Below are 17,707 nucleotides of genomic sequence, written 5' to 3' on the forward strand. Positions count from 1 at the left end.
ATCACCTGAGGTCAGAGGTTCAAGACCAGCCTGATCAACATGGTGAAACCCCGTCTCTACTAAAAATACAAAAATTAGCTGGACATGGTGGCAGGTATCTGTAATCCCAGCTACTCAGGAGGCTGGAGCAGGAGAATCACTTGAACCCAGGGGGCAGAGGTTGCAGTGGGCTGAGATCGTGCCATTGCATTCCAGCCTGGGGAACAGAGCGAGGCTCTCAAAAAAAAAAAAAAAATTGTTTTTCTCAGACGTGCATAACATTCCTTCCTTTTGTGCAGTGATTATTAAGAAGGGAGGTGGAGGAAATATATGAGGTTTACTATGAGGTTTACCTGGGGGAATTTTTCAAGCTACACATCTCTCCTCCACAAATAGATATATTGCTTTTTGTTCTCTCCCTAGAATACTATAGAGACCCACTGATTGTGGTGTGCCATATCCCTTTGTGTGTTGGGGGTGCAAAAAGTTAAGACTTGCTTGAGATTTATCATTGGATAAAACGTTCCCAAGTAGAATTTTACAAAAACGTAAGACATTTTGTTTAAATTACATTATTTATTTTTTAGATCATCCCTCTTAGTCCTGCATGCATTGTTAGCACAAAAAGTTGAACTTGATCACAACTTCCTTTGAAGAGAGAGTAGGTACACAATGACCATCTGAAGAGTTTCTCCACGGATGGACCAAGAATTCCAGACGTTGGTAACACTGTCAGTAACCTACACAACGTTCGATACAAAAAATTTACCAAATATCCTGTTTAATGTAAACAAGGCAGGAGGCAAAACAGAGTATTACAGTAACACTATTTTACAGGGGCCAGAAATGTGATTATCTACCATGTTTTAACACATAAAGTGTCACAATGACATGCACATTTGATTTACTATGCAACCCAAAATATAATTACCATATAATGTGGTTTTAGCACTTCACTGTAACTTTTTCTGTCAATACTGATGGACTTCATAATTAAATGGTAATTGTATATTAATGCAATAATTTATGGAAACATTACCATGAATTTATGAAGTAATTCCATAATTTGTGCCCTGTAAAATTAAGTGTAACAATGTTTACACTAGCAACAGTGTAAGCGAGCTAAGAATTTTGGTCCTTATATATACACATATATACATATGTACACACACAATAATGTACAATTAAACCAAAAAGCTATGAATCCACTCACAGCTTCCATATTGCACAAACAGATACATTATGAGAAAGTTACATAGTTATAAGGTGAGTACTATATGGCAATAGGCTAAGACAAATCTGAGTTACATCAAGTAAAGAATGTGGCTCATAACTAAAAACAAACCCAAAGACTATACTGTTAGAAAGTTTTAAAAAATGTGCGTACTTATTGATACAAATGTGAAGCAAGGCTGAAATTCACTTTGGAACTTGCTATGGCAATCAGTTGTTATGACCGTGCTTTCCACTCAACATAGTGCATTTTAGTCACTGTTTTTGCGAGTACTGAGTAACAAATATTCAGCTGTCAACAGACAGTTTAAGAAGACTAGTGATGCAGTACAACGTTTCAACTAACAAATTGAACTCACTGTGAGAGCTTGTACTGGCTCTAGCTCTGAACTAAATGTAAAAGAAAAAAAGAAGGGAAGAAAAACAGAAACTTAGACGAGAAACAAATGAAATCTTAAGCCTTAGCTGATTACAAATTAAAGTCATTACAATAACTTAGGAAAATTATATTTTCAGAAGCAGCATACACATACACACATACAAGAGTTAAAGCTTTTCTGAGCTTGGTTTCATGGAGTAATTATAAGGTCCCATAGTGAAATCAAGGATAAAACAGTATTTGGTTTCAGAGGTAATATCATTGCTACTACACCTATTGAGCACTATGAAAACATTAAGAAATATCTAATATCTCTTAATGCCTTAGTTTAAATACTTGTACGTCGAAGTAGACTGTTACTACATCTAGAAATGGAAATGTCGAAGTGTTCCCTGTATGAAGTGATTTAAAAAATACAGCAAACTGAATAATGCCTTCACATCATTCAAAATGATTTAAAGACAATCATGCACAAAATAACTATCTCCCACTTTTGTTTTTTCTTTGTTTTACTTAATAAATTTCTTAGAATAAGCTAATAAAGATTTGCATGAAATTGGAGGTTTAGTCTTTTTGTTGTTTTAACAGTGGTAAGCATTCTAGGGCTGATGCTATTCATAATCTTTTGATATTGTTCTTAATAAATAGCAAAAACAAACTATGAAATAAACCAGAAAAGCTAATACAACAAAATGAGCAGACAGGTGTAAAACAAGCCTCTACGCACATGCCACACAATGCATATATACAAACATGCTACATAAAATAACTTCCTAGAGGGGGTAGTGAGAGTTCCCTTCAAGCTGGAGCCTTTGATAGCCTGTTTCCCCAAATATCAGTAAATGAAAAGATAAAGAGGAAAGTGCTGCTGCTTAAAATGTCAGATAAAAACAAACAATAGATTAAAAACAGTATTTGAGTGATCAGTGTCACTTAAAGGAAAAATAGAAAGCGGACTAGCAAACACGATTTTGTCCATCGAGTACAAGCATGCTGTGCCCAGCGCAGCTTTGCTGAACTACAGGTTCCTACATGTATACCCATTCACATACATACCCAATTTCCCCAAATCCTTTCACATGTAAACAGGACGTTTAAAAGTCTGTTTTCTTTAATCTCTTTAGAATCATTTAAAACAAAAGACCAAACAAACTAGAAAAAAATGTAAACATCGAGGACCCACTGGCATTTTGATTGCTGCCAAGGGTTATCAGTCAGTTCCTCACCTAGACACCACCATGCGTTTCAGTAAGAAAATCAAATTATAAAGCAATTTTATAAAGCAATTTTCTGAGAGGGAGAGAGGGGGGAAAAAGGTTCTCGACCCAGTACATCTTACTTAGTTTAAAAAAAAAATACAGTTTTAGCAAACACTACCAATGGTGAGCATAAATTCAACATTGTTGCGAAAATGACACAGTTTAAATCAACTGGGACCCATACATGAAGAAAATCACTAACATGGCTATGTGCACAAGAGTAAAAGAACATTTCTTTAAAAATAGAGATATATTGATCAAGAATTTATCATATTAAATTGTTATTCTTAAAAAAGCTGAAGAAAGTTAATGGTGCTCTACACATTTTTATCTCCTATAATTAATTCATTCAATGGTTTCTGAATTGTATTTTTTCTCATTTACAGTTTTTTTCATATTTTGTTTGATAAGAATTCTGACCTTAAAAAGTTATAAAATTAGTGATTTTTTTGCTACTTATTAATCCAAAATAATATAAGCATTTGAGTCCCAGAGAATGTCAAAATGCCTTGCTACCTAAAAGGATATTAATATAACAGAAATATCATCAAAGTCATGACATCGGAAATATTGCAGCTTTTCAAACACAGTCATTAGAAATGCTTATTTCCTGAAGTTCCTTTGATTGTATCCTGGATTCGACAATGTGCAATTTTATAATAGAACCATTATGATAAAGCCAATGAAAACAACATTATACAACATTTTACCAAGAATGTCCACTCAATAGGTTCTTAATGGTTCTGTCCAGTTTACAGCAATACTTCGTTTAAAAAGGCTTTTTATCCTCTTGTGGCTGGGTGGAGCTGAGTCTTTTTTGATGAAATGTACACAGTAGTTCTGTTCTCCTAGTTACTTGAAAGATGTTATTTATGGTGTGGAGGAAGCGTGATATTTCACAAACGCAATTGCCGCCAGCTCCTTACAGAACTCTTCTAACACAATCACACCCTCTAGCAGTGTGATGTGGTCAATACTGGTAAGGGAAAAACAGACAATAAATCAATTCAATGTATCAGCAGATCATTAAGTTCACTGAACTTTTTGGATTAAAAAAACGTAAAACATGAACTTACAGAGGGCCTTCAGGTTCCAAACCAAGTAATCGCTTTCTGACTAACAGAAGCTTGGGAGTAAAGTCTTGAATACGCTGGATTCGAAGCATAAGGTCTCCAACAACCTGCATCACAGAGGCAAGGCACCTCAGTTCCCGAAATCAGCTACATAGACAACCTCAGGATTTTAGAAAAAATCTTCATTCCCATCATTTAATAAATAATGTAAACTTTCACTACTCATATAAATCATCTTTAACCAAGGACTCATACCTAATTCTTTAAAATAAAAGTTACATATTATTAAAAATAATTTTAAAAATTATTTTATAATCATATATAATTATAACTATATATAATGTGTATATATATGTATAACAATTACTTTGAAGCAGTAGATATATTTTTCATTATGTGACACTAACTGCATACAATGATGTTAACATATTAATTGCAAACTTATCAATCCTAGGGAATATAACAGAACTAGTAACTCACCCTGACAATTACAGAGAAGAGAGATCTACAGCCAGGAGCGAGGTTCACATAAGGATCCAAAAGGTACTCGTGGATGTGTGGATGAGGGAAGAGAGAAAGTCTAGATAACACCGAGGTTACTTGTAAGTTTACATCATATGGCTATGGAGAGGTAAAAAACAGAAAGATATTTAATAATAATGTATATCTGTGCACTTAATTTACTATTTCAATTTGTCCTTTTAAGAAAGGAGAATCTGGTCAGGTGCGGTGGCTCACACCTGTAATCCCAGTATTTTGGGAAGCTGAGGTGGGCGGATCACCTGAGGTTGGGAGTTCAATACCAGCCTGACCAACGTGGAGAAACCCCGTCTCCATTAAAAATACAAAAGTAGCTGGGCGTGGTGACACATGCCTGTAATCCCAGCTACTTGGGAGGCTGAGGCAGGAGAATTGCTTGAACCCAGGAGGTGGAGGTTGCGGTGAGCCGAGATCACGCCATTGTACTCCAGCCTGGGCAACAAGAACAAAACTTTGTCTCAAAAAAAAAAAAGAAGGGAGAATCCACCATCTTCCTTCTTGCTCTGCATGCTTTTCTGCAATGAAAATATCTACAACTAAACTAGCCCTCACATCTCAAATTACATACATCACAGTCCTAAAACTTTTTAAAAAAGATTTAAAAAGCATATAAACATATAAAGGCAAATAAGTGACATAGTCAGAATGTTTATTATATGCAGGTTTATTCAATTAATGAAATTGTTCAAGGGGTCATGACAAAGCACTAGTGTATCATATACAATATTAATTACAGAGGACCCATTGAGCATAAGACCAAAAACCAAGAAGGGAAGATATTACACATTTTTAAATACAGTAATTTCAGAAGTGATATTCCTCACCTCAGATTATTCAACTACAGGCAATTTCCAAAAACACACAGACAGTAAAATAAAGTCAAATCACAGAACCTTGTCACCAGAATGAAAGTACTTGGGGATAGAACTGATGACGACCCTATGCCTCAAAGTGAATGAGAAGGTTCAAAACGGTGATTACAGAGAGGGATCATCTCATTTCTTGCATGAGTATTAACTTTCCCCAAACAACTGTGTATCTGTGTACATTCCTCACACTTGTTTTGTATGAAATATTGCGATTTGACTTGAATTCTAGTTGTCTGTTTATTCTTCACGGAAAGGGGCTTTGCAGAGTTATGTCAATATCAAAGTAAAAGGCACATTACACAAAGAGTTGCTACTACTTGCTCAGAACTTTCAACAGAAATTTCTCACCCCTTCCAGTTTGCTTCTTCTAAGCAGCCAAAGGAAACAAATTGGTTGCAACAAAACTAACCACAGTGAGGAGGCTGCAGAGAACCCAGGTGGCAAGAGTGAGACAGATGCTGCAGCACAGTGGAGGGAACAGGGAGTCAGGACCAAGTGCAGCATCAGCCAGCACAGCGGAATGTTTTACTCTCAGCCACTGAACAACCTGCAAAGCCTTGATCACAGTGAATAGCAATAAGGAAGTCAATCTCTGGCATTCAGTGGAGAATGCTCGCGCACGTGCCTGTTCTACTACAGACTTCGGCATTTTACTATCTTTTGAAAATCACCACAGCTACTGACGCTACGATGTACATGTTTTGTCACATAAACAAACACGCTCAAGTCCTATGCTGTAAGGCTCATTTTAATCTTTCTAACTTACTACTAGATTCATGAATGTGGATTTTTTTAAAGAACAAAAACTGCTCCAAGTCATTTTTTTTTTTTTCCAAAACCTAGTGATAAGCAAGGTAATTGAAAGGGAATATGCATTCCCAGTACAGGATAGTTTAAGAGCAATTTCTCCTACTTGGTAATGCTTGGGGGCTTTTGGGTATTTTTTATTAAGGTACCATAATTGTACCTATTTTGGGGGTCCATGTGATATTTTGATACATTTCACAATGTGTAATATGTAATGACCAAATTAGGGTAACGGGGACATCCATCACCTCCAGCATTTATCTTTTCTTTGTGTTGGGAACACCATAGTTCTCTTCTAGCTCCTTTGAAATATACAATAAGTTTCTGTTAACTAATTTCCTAGAACTTATTCTTTCAAACTGTATTTTTGTACTCATTAACCAACTTCTCTCCATTCCTCCTCCCTTGATAATATTTGCAACAGAATAGCCTTCTCTGAGACTCAACTCATAATAAACAATGAATTCACATTAAATTGTATTTTAGGTATGAAGGAATCATTTACAAAAAATAATTTAAAAGAATGTATTTAGTAGAAAAAATTTAAAATATGACTTAAGTCCAGAATTGTACATGACTCTTCACTGCAGGTAGCTAAGATTTTTAGGTCACTAAATTTTGCCATCTGCAGATGCTTAAATAAAGAAATCAATACAATTTGGCTTTAAACAAATATATTACTATTTAGACTTTGTATTTTTTCTGTGTGGTGCTACTTTGGTTTGTAGTTTATTTTAACATAAATCTAGGTCATAAGTTGCTTAAGAAATGTAAGGCTGAGACAGATTTCTTAATGTAGTAAAAATGAAAATAAATTTCAACAAGATAAATTTGTTTCACTGTACTCTGAAATGGTCTCTACTTCCTATTGGTAATAACTTTAAAACAAGCTGGCCTTTTTGGAGGTTGTTGGTAGTTAAGTGTTTATATCTATTATTTGAGGTCCCTTTATTTTATACTTTATACAGTATTTACCTGAAAGGAAAGCAAGCCAGATTTCTCTGACATGCCAAATAGACTTGTCCCATGTGTTTGGACTGAACTCAAATTCTGAGATAATAAACTTTGAGTTAAAAAAGTAATATCAACTTCACTTTAACAATCAGGAAATGTGACAAGTAGCTAAGTTACTTGATCAAATTCAAACTCATCATGCTCAGGGCAGGGACAAGATCTGGCCTCCTTACAATGTTCTTTACATTCTGCTATGGACTTTAGTATTTTAATATCTTTTTAAAATCATAACCATTACAAACAATAGTAAACGTTTGTATTATGATTTTTTGTAAATTAGCATTGTGATAACACAAGAGTGTTATGAATACTTGATACCACAACTTCTCAATTATGCATGAAGACTTTAGCCACTTTCCAAATTATTCATTAAATTTTTAATCTCAGTCAGGTTACTTAGACCCTATTAGGAATATATACTAAGAAAATGCCCTGCGAAGAGGAAAACAAAAGAAAAAGAAAAAAGAAGAAAGAAGGCGGCCAGGCGTGGTGGTTCATGCCTGTAATCCCAGGACTTTGGGAGGCCCAGGCGGGTGGATCACCTGAGCTCAGGAGTTTGAGACCAGCCTGACCAATATGGTGAAACCACGCCTCTATTAAAAATACAAAAATTAGCCAGGCATGGTGGCGTGCGCCTGTGATCCCAGCTACTTGGGAGCTGAGACAGGAGAATCACTTGAGCCCGGGAGGAAGAGGTGGCAATGAGCCAAGATCACACCATTGCACTCCAGCCTGGGTGACAGAGCGAGACTCGGTCACAAAAAAAAAAAAAAAGAAAGAAAGAAAAAGAAATAGACAAAGAAAAAAAAGAAACTACAAGCAAGCATCACTCTCAGCAAAAATGTTTAGGAATGAAAGAAAATGAAACTAGGCCAAAAATGCTTAACTTCCTAGGACTCGTGTTTCGTCTCTGAGATCAGACTATACCATGTTCTTACCAAAAAGGCTTTGAAAAATCAAGGGTTTTTTTGTTTTTTATTTCGTTTTAGAGACGGGGTCTCACTATGTTGCCTAGCCTAGTGTGCAGTGGCTATCCTTAGGCACAATCATAGCGCCCTACAGCCTTGAACTCCTGGGGTCAAGCAATCCTCCTGCCTCAGGCTCCTGAGCAGCTGGGACTAAGGTGCACCGGCCTCAAGAGTTTTAAAGATAAAAGGTTTCAGGCAGGGCTCCATAGCTTACTAGCTGTAAGTCACATAGCTGAAACCATGGATTCCTCATCTATACTAGATGAGGAATAATACTAGAAATCTGTCTTGCCTATGATACAGGGTTACAGGAAGAATGATTGAAACAGTCTATGAATCACCTCTATGCTATGAAGTGCTATCTGGTGAAATCGAAAAGTATTTTAAGCATTTCAGATATTCTGCTTTCAATGTATCCTTTTGTGTCAGCACTCTACAAACTAGAGAAAAAGTGCTCAAGTTTGAAGATTCAGGGTGGATCTTCCAATTCAGAAAATACTTTTTAAAATTTAGATTCTTTTTTAATTCTTTCGGTCAAAATTTCTAAACATTACTGTCTTGACATTCATTGTTATTAACTCTTGCTTGTTAGCTTAATCAAATTTAAACTACACCCAGCAAACTGGCTCAAAAACAAAAACAAAAAACAAAAAAAGAAAACAATAAACTGATGAATCCTGGCTACCCAGGAGGTTTACACAGCCATGATGTGAGGCCATAATACCTATTAATAGCCAGATTTGTATACCTTGGTTGTCAGGTTTAAAACAACCAACCGAAGCAACACTAGAAATACAGCACATGCTATTAAGAGGTTAAAAAAAAAAAAAGGACCTGGTCTCTTATAGAGATTACTGTCAGAAACAATGCTGACTAAACTCTAACATAGTGAAATATTTCTTAGATTACAATTTCTTTATTTGACTTTCTGGTGTTGAAGACAGCCTACTTAGTAAATTTCTCTTATAACTCCCTATGCTCACATAAACATTTAACTAAAATGCTAAAAAAGAACAAGTACTTTAATATACAATTGAAAATTAATTCCAAATTGGTCCACTCAGTTTCTACATTGAGGAAAGTACTATGCTAGTTGTGTTCTTTCAGGTTTATATTCTAATGGGTCAAGTATGAGTATTTCAAAGCTCCCTCATCACTATGCTTATGAGCCAATGAGAGATGGAAGGAGGGATTCCATAATCCCAAATTTATTTCTCTTAACAGATGAGATGTACATAGCAACCTATCAGCTGATGGTGATTTTTACCCACCTTTAAAGGAGTACACTAACCTTTTTTATTTCACCTCTCTGTTATGAAAATGAGTATTGTTTATAAGCTTTGTCTAAAGAGTCAGGTTCATCTAACACTATTCTGTAATTTTATTGAGACCAGAGTGTTCAAGATTCAATCTGAACTGACATTTAGGGTCTTCTAAATTGAGAATCTGTATTTGTGCTAAATGTACTAACTAAAAGGCTAAGCAAGTCATAAAAGGAAAGCACTTCTAATCATCTCCAAAATGTGTTAAGGATATTAAGACAATGGCCTATCATGAGATAAACAATGCTGTAGCAACTGTCAGGCCAAATAAATGTTTTTAACATACAGAATGCATCAGAAATCTGCCAGTTGTTGGCAATCAAGCTTCATGAAAAAGTCACCCAGTGGAAAAAGTAAGAAAACAATAAAAGCACTTTACTGAAGATCTACCAAGACTTGAGATGATTTTGTGGTGAATGGCAACAAAATAACATGAAAATTAGTAATTTAAAATGTATTACCTGATCAAGAATTCTTCCCATTCTGTCAAACAGCACTTTCAAAAAATGACCTTCAAAGAAAGCTGCTTCTAAATTGCACTTTTCCAATGCTTTTGGAGACCCAGGCCACTCCCATCTTAAGCAGATAGCACAGTAGTCCCGGAACTACGGGGAAAAAAGCATGTAAATCATTAAAGAACAAAAACAAATTAAGATGAAATAGAAATGATTTCCTCAAATAGGCATATAAAAAAACCATTTGAATGCAGAATGTCTGCTATGCTTGAGGTACCAAGGGAGAGGGGGAAGAGATGACACAGATCTTTCTGTGACTAGGGACACAGGTAAGATTATATTAACTACTGGTACCAATATAAGTTGATGAAAAAGAGACATATTTTAACTTTACTAAAATACCCTAACAGCTCTTTTCTTTAAAGGAAGTTAACGCTTTAGTTACTTTCATCACCGATTTAGAGGATATTTAAAAAGAAAAGTCAGACCTAGCCAAGTTTTCAAATGTATTCTAAAATGGTATATACCACAGATGAACTGATGCACATTATCTGACAAGACAAGCATGCCGTTCCTAGAATGGACGCACACTAGGCATGATGTTATGATAGGATCAAAGAGCGCTACTCAGAAATGGTCCATGGACCAGTGCTGGTCCCCAAAGTGTTTATTACTGTCCACAATGAGATGAGGACAAAATGCAAGAGCAAGCACTTAAAAGCATTCCTAACAATTTGACTATGAAGAGTTTTATGTCTGTTGAATCTAACTACGAAATAATCAGGGTTTGTATTTCAGGTCTTTTTTTTCTTTTCATTTTCCACAATAGGAATTAATTTTTTTTTTTTTTTTTTTTGATATGGACGTTTGCTCTTGTTGCCCAGGCTGGAGTGCAATGGCACTATCTTGGCTCACCACAACCTCCGCCTCCCAGATTCAAGAGATTCTCCTACCTCAGCCTCCTGAGTAGCTGGGATTATAGGCAAAGTGCTGGGATTATAGGCATGAGCCACTGTGCCTGGCCAGGATTCATTTTTATTGTATTTTACAAAAGTGTTGGTCTGTGACAGATTAGAATAAAAAAAAAAACCCAAAAAAACAAAAACCCGGTCTTTCACTACAGATAGTTATCAGTGAAGCAGTGTGAATATTTATAAACACAAGAATATTTCATATAATAAAAATGAATTTTAAAAGTCTCCCCAATATGTAATTTACTTGAATTGAAACAAAAGAAATTTAAAGCACTGTTTTCTTCCATATGCCTTCCCTCTTCAGATTCTCCTTATTTAACAAAGCAAAATTACTTTAATCTCTCTAGTTTAGAAATTACCTGAAATTAGAACATGGCAGCCGGGCGCGGTGGCTCACGCCTGTAATCCCAGCACTTTGGGAGGCCGAGGCGGGTGAATCACGAGGTCAGGAGATCGAGACCATCCTGGCTAACACGGTGAAACCCCCTCTCTACTACAAAATACAAAATTAACCAGGCGTGGTGGCGAGTGCCTGTAGTCCCAGTTACTCGGGAGGCTGAGGCAGCAGAATGGCGTGAACCTGGGAGGTGGAGCTTACAGTGAGCCGAGATCACGCCACTGCACTCCAGACTGGGAGACAGAGCGAAACTATGTCTCAAAACAACAACAACAACAACAACAACGGAACATGGCCAGGCGCGGTGGCATGTGCCACCATGTCCAGCTATTTTTTGCATTTTTAGTAGAGACGGGGTTTCACCATGTTGGACAGGCTGGTCTTGAACTCCTGACCTCAAGTGATCTGCCCACCTCGGCTTCCCAAAGTGCCGGGATTACAGGCGTTAGCCACTGCGCCCGACCCAAATCTCAATTTTTAAGAAATAATTTTTACATTAATACTTCTTATATTCTGACTTGGAAAGTAATATTTCAATTTCTTCTATCCTTTTTGTTTTTCTAATATTTCTGAAACAATCATAACTGCATTTTAATCACAAAATGGAAAATGAGAGAAACTTTACAGAAAGAATAAAAGCAGTTTAAAAATCTAATCGGTAGTGCCGAAAAGATATGTTTTACTTTTATTGTCTTTGATTGTTATTTGAATGTTACTTGCTACTCCATTAATTTATTCATCATGCAGACAAATTCATGTATTTATGCGGACTTTAAAGTTATGAATTAACTATGTGCATATGCAGATTAGTTATATATAATAGCATACTTCAATCCAAATAATTTAAATGAAAATTAAATGTACATTTTTCAGATTTGAGAAATTTCAAATTCTAGACTCTAAATTTTAAAATTCTTTTTCAAATTTTGAAATATTTTATTCTGGTTATTTATTCAACAAATACTAAATAGTTACTGATATTATAAAATGTATAAAGTTCTAAGGTACATATTTTGTGGGATTTAATGGTAAATCAGGCATGAACTCTACCCTCAAGAGACTGATTATTACAACCCCAAGACAAGAAAGAAAACACAAAGGACCACACAAGATGAGAGATAATGCCATGAGCATGAAGATGAGTAGTTACCTTTACTGTTGGGAAGGGAGAGGAGAAAGAGGGTAAAAAGAATAAATCACGAGCTGGCATTTAATCTGGATGTTGAAGACAGTGGAGAAATATAGATATCAGACGGTGGGTGAGAAATAAGAGGAGAATCTTGTAGACAAACAGAATAGCATCAATAAATGCATGTAAATGTTATATTTGGATAGCGAGTGAAAGTCATAGTAAGAAATACAGAAAAGCAGGCTGGAAAATGATCCAAAAGGATCCTGAATTGTAAGATTTGATGTCTAAGTATTTATACTTTATGAGTTAATAAAGAAGAAGGGGTTCTCAGATGCACACTTGAATGAGATTAATCTGTTAATGGCTTCTAAGCAGAAGGAACAAGCTGGGGAAACAAGTGATGAGGCTACTGTAATCCTGGCAGAGGTAATAAAGATGTAAACTAGGATTCTGAAAGCAAAAAGCAAAAATGGAGAAGGGGGCAGACAGGAGAGATATAGTAGGGGCAAAACTGATATAACTTGGCAATAGACTAGAGGCTAAAGAGAATAGAAGACCAATGAATCCCACCCAGGCAACTCTGAAATAAAACCTTGGATGACCAGGAGGATGGATGTGCCACTGACCAGAGCAGGAAACAAAGGAGCAATGCAGTTTTAGAGGAATCAGTTGTAAGTTCTACTTTGGAAAGATAAAGTCTGAGGTCTTAGAAGAACATCTGAGTGGCTGAGGTTAGAGCTTTGGGGACACCTCAGATAGAGAATTCACGACAGGATGAATGCTAAACCAAAAGAATATCAAAGGAATGAAGATAGAAAACAGGGCCACTGATAGATAGTTTTGTTTTTTTGGCCATATCATAATATGGGGGACAGAGTAAAAATGACACCTGAGACCTAAAAGCAGCAGCAGCAAAGAATGATGCTGCAGAAACCTTAAAAAAGGAGAAAGTTTGAAATGGTGGGGGCTGGGATGGGGGGTGGGAGGTGGTTTAAACAACTTCAGCGAAGTTACAGGATAGACGCTCAATACACGAAAACCAGCAGTATTTCTACATTAGGAAAGATCAGAAAATGAAGTTCACAGAATAATTTCACTTACAATAAAGAAATACTTAGGAATAGATTTAACGAAGGAAGTGTAAGACTGTACACTGAAAACTGCTTTTTTTTTTTTTTCTGCAGAAATGGACAAAGTAATCCTAAAATTAATATGGAATTACAAGGGACTCCAAATAGCCAAAATAATTTTGAGAAAGAAGTAAGTTAAAGGATTCATACTTCTCAATTTCAAAACTTACTACAAAACTGCAGTAATCAAGACAGGGTGGTGCTGGGATAAGGACAGGTACATAGGTCAGTGGAATAGAATTGAGTCTTCAAATAAACTTTACACTTAGAGTCAATAAATGGAAAATAGCCTTTCACCTAGTGCTGCAGAGACAACTGGATGTCTACATGCAAAAAAAATGAATCTGAATCCCACTTCACACTATATACAATAATTAACTCAAAATAGATTAAAGACTTAAATGGATAAACTAAAACCATGAAACTCTTAGAAAGAGATTTAGGTGAAAATCTATGTAATCTTGGTTAGGCAATGATTTCTTAGGTATGGCACAAAAAGCACAAAGAAAAAATAGTTAAGTTGCACTTCATCAAAATTAAAAACTTTTGGCCAGGTGCAGTGGCTCACACCTGTAATCCCATCACTTTGAGAGGCCAAGGTGGGCAGATCACTTGAGGCCAGGAGTTCGAGACCAGCCTAGACAACAGGGTGAAACTCCATCTCTACTAAAAATACAAAAATTAGTTTGGTGTGGTGGTGCAAGCCTGTAATCCCAGCTACTCAGGAGGCTGGGGCAGGAGGATCGCTTGAACCCAGGAGGTGGAGGTTGCAGTGAGCCGAGATCGTGCCACTGCATTCCCGCCTAGATGACAGAGTGAGACTCTGTCTCAAAACAACAACAACAAAAAACAAAAAAACAAAATTACGTGTCGAACGACAGGACACTATCAAAAAAGTGAAAAGGCAACTGCCAAATGGGAGAAAATATTTGTAAATAATATATCTGATAAGGATCTACTATGCAGAATATGTAAGGGACTCTTACAACTCAACAATAAAAAGACAAATAGCCCAATTAAAATACAGGCAAAGGATTTTTTTACTTTTTATTTTTTGGGGACAGGGTCTTGCTCTGTTGCCCAGGCTGGAGTGCAGTGGCACCATCATAGCTCACTGTAGCCTTAAATTCCTGAGCTCAAGCTGTCCTCCTGCCTCCGCTTCCCAAGTAGCTGGGACGACAGGTGCATGCCACCACACATGGATAATTTTTAAAAAAAATTTTTGTAAAAATGGGATTGTCCAGGCTGGTCTCAAATTTCTGGCTTCACGTGATCCTTCCACCTTGGCCTCTCAAAGTGCTGGGATTACAGGTGTGAGTCGCTACACTTGGCCAGGATTTAAATATTCTTCAAAGAAGAGTACAAGTGTCTGCTAAGCACATGAAAAGTTACTCAACTTCATTAGTCATAAGGCAATGTAAATCAAAACCACAAGGACACACCACTTCACACCTCCTAGGGTAGCTATAATTTAAAAAGAAAAAGTATTGGCAAGGAAATGGTGAAATTGGAACCCTCATGCACTGCTGGCGTGATGTAAAATGGTGCCACCACTGTGGAAAACATTTGGGCAGTTCTTCAAAAAAGTTAAACACAGAATTACCATGTGACCTATCAATTTTACTACTAAGCATATACCCAAGAAAGTGGAAAACCTGTATTCAACAAAAAAGGAATATTCACAGCATTAGTATTCATAATAATCAACAATTAGAAACAACCCAAATGTCCATTAACTGACAGATAAACAAAATATCCATACAATAAAATATTATTCAGCCATAAAAAGAAAGGAAGTACTGATGCATGCTTCAATTTGAATGAAACTTGAAAACATTACATTATGCTGAGTAAAAAATGCCAGATGCAAAAGGCCACATATAGTATGATTCCATTTTTGTGAAATGTCCAGAATAGGCAAAGCCATAGAAACAGAAAGCAGATGAGTGGTTGCCAGGGCTGGGGGTTGGCGGGGAGGAGGGGTCAGTAAGAAGTGACTGCTTTATTTGTACAGGGTTTCTTTTTGGGGTGATAGAAATCTTCTGGCATTAGTGATGATGGTTGCATAACATTGTGAATATACTAAAAAACATTAAATTGTACACTTTAAAATAGTTAAAATGTTGAATTTTATCTCAATACAAGTTTTCTTTCCAGGAGGAATTTTTTAATACAATTTTTAAAATCTTACAATGTAAAATGCTATAAAGAGGAAAGAAGAATGAGAAAAGGCTCCTTAATTTAGCACCTAAGCGCAAACCTTCAAGTAAGTCGTTTGAGTGAGGTAGAAAGGTGAAACGCAAGGGCTGAAGGAGTCAGAGCTGGGCAGCAGAGGGACTATACTTGTGAATCACTGTCTGCATCAGAATGAAGGAGAAAAGGATCATGTCTTGTGGAAGAGGATCAAGGGTGCGTGGTGGGTAGAATTACTAAGATATCATGTTTTGGATCAGCAGGAGAAATGGATCCAAGTGAGATAATAATTTAAAGTGGGAAAAAATTAAAGAGCATAAAGAAATCTTGAGATGGAGACATACAATCGGTGAAGTGCAAACTAAGGTCACCTGCACAAAGCAAAAGTAGCAACAGCAGAGACCAGGTCTCATTTTTTTTTTTTTTTTTTTTGGGATGGAGTCTTGCTCTGTTGCCCAGGCATGATCTCGGCTCATTGCAACCTCTACCTGCAGGGTTCAGGTGATTCTCCTGCCTTAGCCTCCTGAGTAGCTGGGAGTACAGGCACCTGCCACCACGCCCGGCTAATTTTTGTATTTTAGTAGAGATGGGGTTTCACTATGCTGGCCAGTCTGGTCTCGAACTCCTGATCTCAGGTGATCCACCCACCTCGACCTCCCAAAGTACTGGGATCACAGGCATAAGCCACCGTGCCTGGCCCAGAGACATTTTCGAGAGTGACGAGGAAGCATGAAAATAATTCATTGATCTACAACTGGGACCATCTAGGACAAGCCAGATGCCAGGTCTCATTTTGAATAATAATGAAGTCATTTCCTTGGAGCAGTGGTGGTGGGCAGTGTGACAAGTGGTGTGTGTGTGTGTGTGTGTGTGTGTGTGTGTGTCTATTCTTAGATTTCATTTCCAACATTTAGTGACTTCACCTACCTGCCTATGAGCGTCTCGGAGGTAGGTGTCATATCCTGTGCCCTCGACATGGTAGGAGGATTTTGCGTCATCCGGTACCAGACAGAGAAAACTTAAATGAAAAAGGCCACAATGATGCAAAATTCCCAATTGCATGAAAAAAAAGGGGAAAAAAAGTAAAAGTGAGAAAGGCCATAATCAATAACAAATACTCTCACAATTCAATAATAACTATAAGTACTAAAGTATCTAGTGATATTGTAAGTTCAGTTAAGTATTAATATAAATAGAAACCTGAAAAATGAAATTATATGTTGTTAATTCCTTGTGTTGAATGACTTTTACAATTCATTGATTATTCTCATTATTTTAAAGGTTTTAAAAATTACTAATTCCACTTAAAATAGAAGTAAGCCTAAGAAAGATATTTTTTTTTCCTCTTCAGATTGCTGTATAATGACAGATTGCCATAATATTTGTTAATCTCAGGGAACTGGTTTACAGTAACTGAACCTGAGATTTTTATGTACCCTAATTTTGCAACTTGAGTCACATGCAGTTTTTCTCTAAAATCACCTGCCAGAACTAGGTATATCAGTGACAACATTGCAAGGGAAGCAAAAAAGAGGAAAAAAACTGCCACAGAAAAGGGCACTCTAAAAAAAACACAAAACCACGAACTAACAAAAAGGAATAGCCCAACACTTAGCACACATGGTTAATAAGTACATCTTATCAAACCAGCAGTTCTCAATGTTGTTACAATTGGGAATTACTTAAACCATTTATATTTTTAAAAAATGGGATGGCCCAGCCTGGTGGTTCACACCTGTAATCCCAGTGCTTTGGGAGGTCAAGGTGGGTGGATCACTTGAGGTCAGGAGTTCGAGACCAGCCTGGCCAACATGGTGAAACCCTGTCTACAAAAAATAGAAAAATTAGCCAGGTGTGGTGGCATGCGAGTGTAATCCCAGCTACTCAGAGCCTGAGGCAGGAGAATCACTTGAACCCGGGAGGCAGAGGTTGCAGTGAGCAGGGATCATGCCACTGCACTCCAGCCTGGGCAACACAGTGAGA

The 17,707-nt window shown here is 36.8% G+C and overlaps 1 protein-coding gene across 1 annotated transcript in view; it reads right to left on the reverse strand.

The window, feature by feature from the left end:
* Nucleotides 1–543: 543 nt before the first annotated feature.
* FAM160B1 (family with sequence similarity 160, member B1) overlaps nucleotides 544–17,707 on the reverse strand; it is a 42,489-nt gene continuing 25,325 nt past the window's right edge. Inside the window, exons 13-18 of the mRNA XM_011967566.1 lie at nucleotides 16,652–16,742; nucleotides 9,905–10,048; nucleotides 4,404–4,544; nucleotides 3,927–4,030; nucleotides 1,572–1,602; nucleotides 544–719 (exon numbers count right to left, since the gene is read on the reverse strand). Coding sequence (XP_011822956.1) covers nucleotides 618–719; nucleotides 1,572–1,602; nucleotides 3,927–4,030; nucleotides 4,404–4,544; nucleotides 9,905–10,048; nucleotides 16,652–16,742 — 613 coding nt within the window. The 3' untranslated portion in view covers nucleotides 544–617. The remainder of the gene's footprint in view (nucleotides 720–1,571; nucleotides 1,603–3,926; nucleotides 4,031–4,403; nucleotides 4,545–9,904; nucleotides 10,049–16,651; nucleotides 16,743–17,707) is intronic.

The sequence above is a fragment of the Mandrillus leucophaeus genome, unplaced genomic scaffold (genome assembly GCF_000951045.1).
Source record: "Mandrillus leucophaeus isolate KB7577 unplaced genomic scaffold, Mleu.le_1.0 Scaffold80, whole genome shotgun sequence".
Classification (NCBI taxonomy): Eukaryota; Metazoa; Chordata; class Mammalia; order Primates; family Cercopithecidae; genus Mandrillus; species Mandrillus leucophaeus.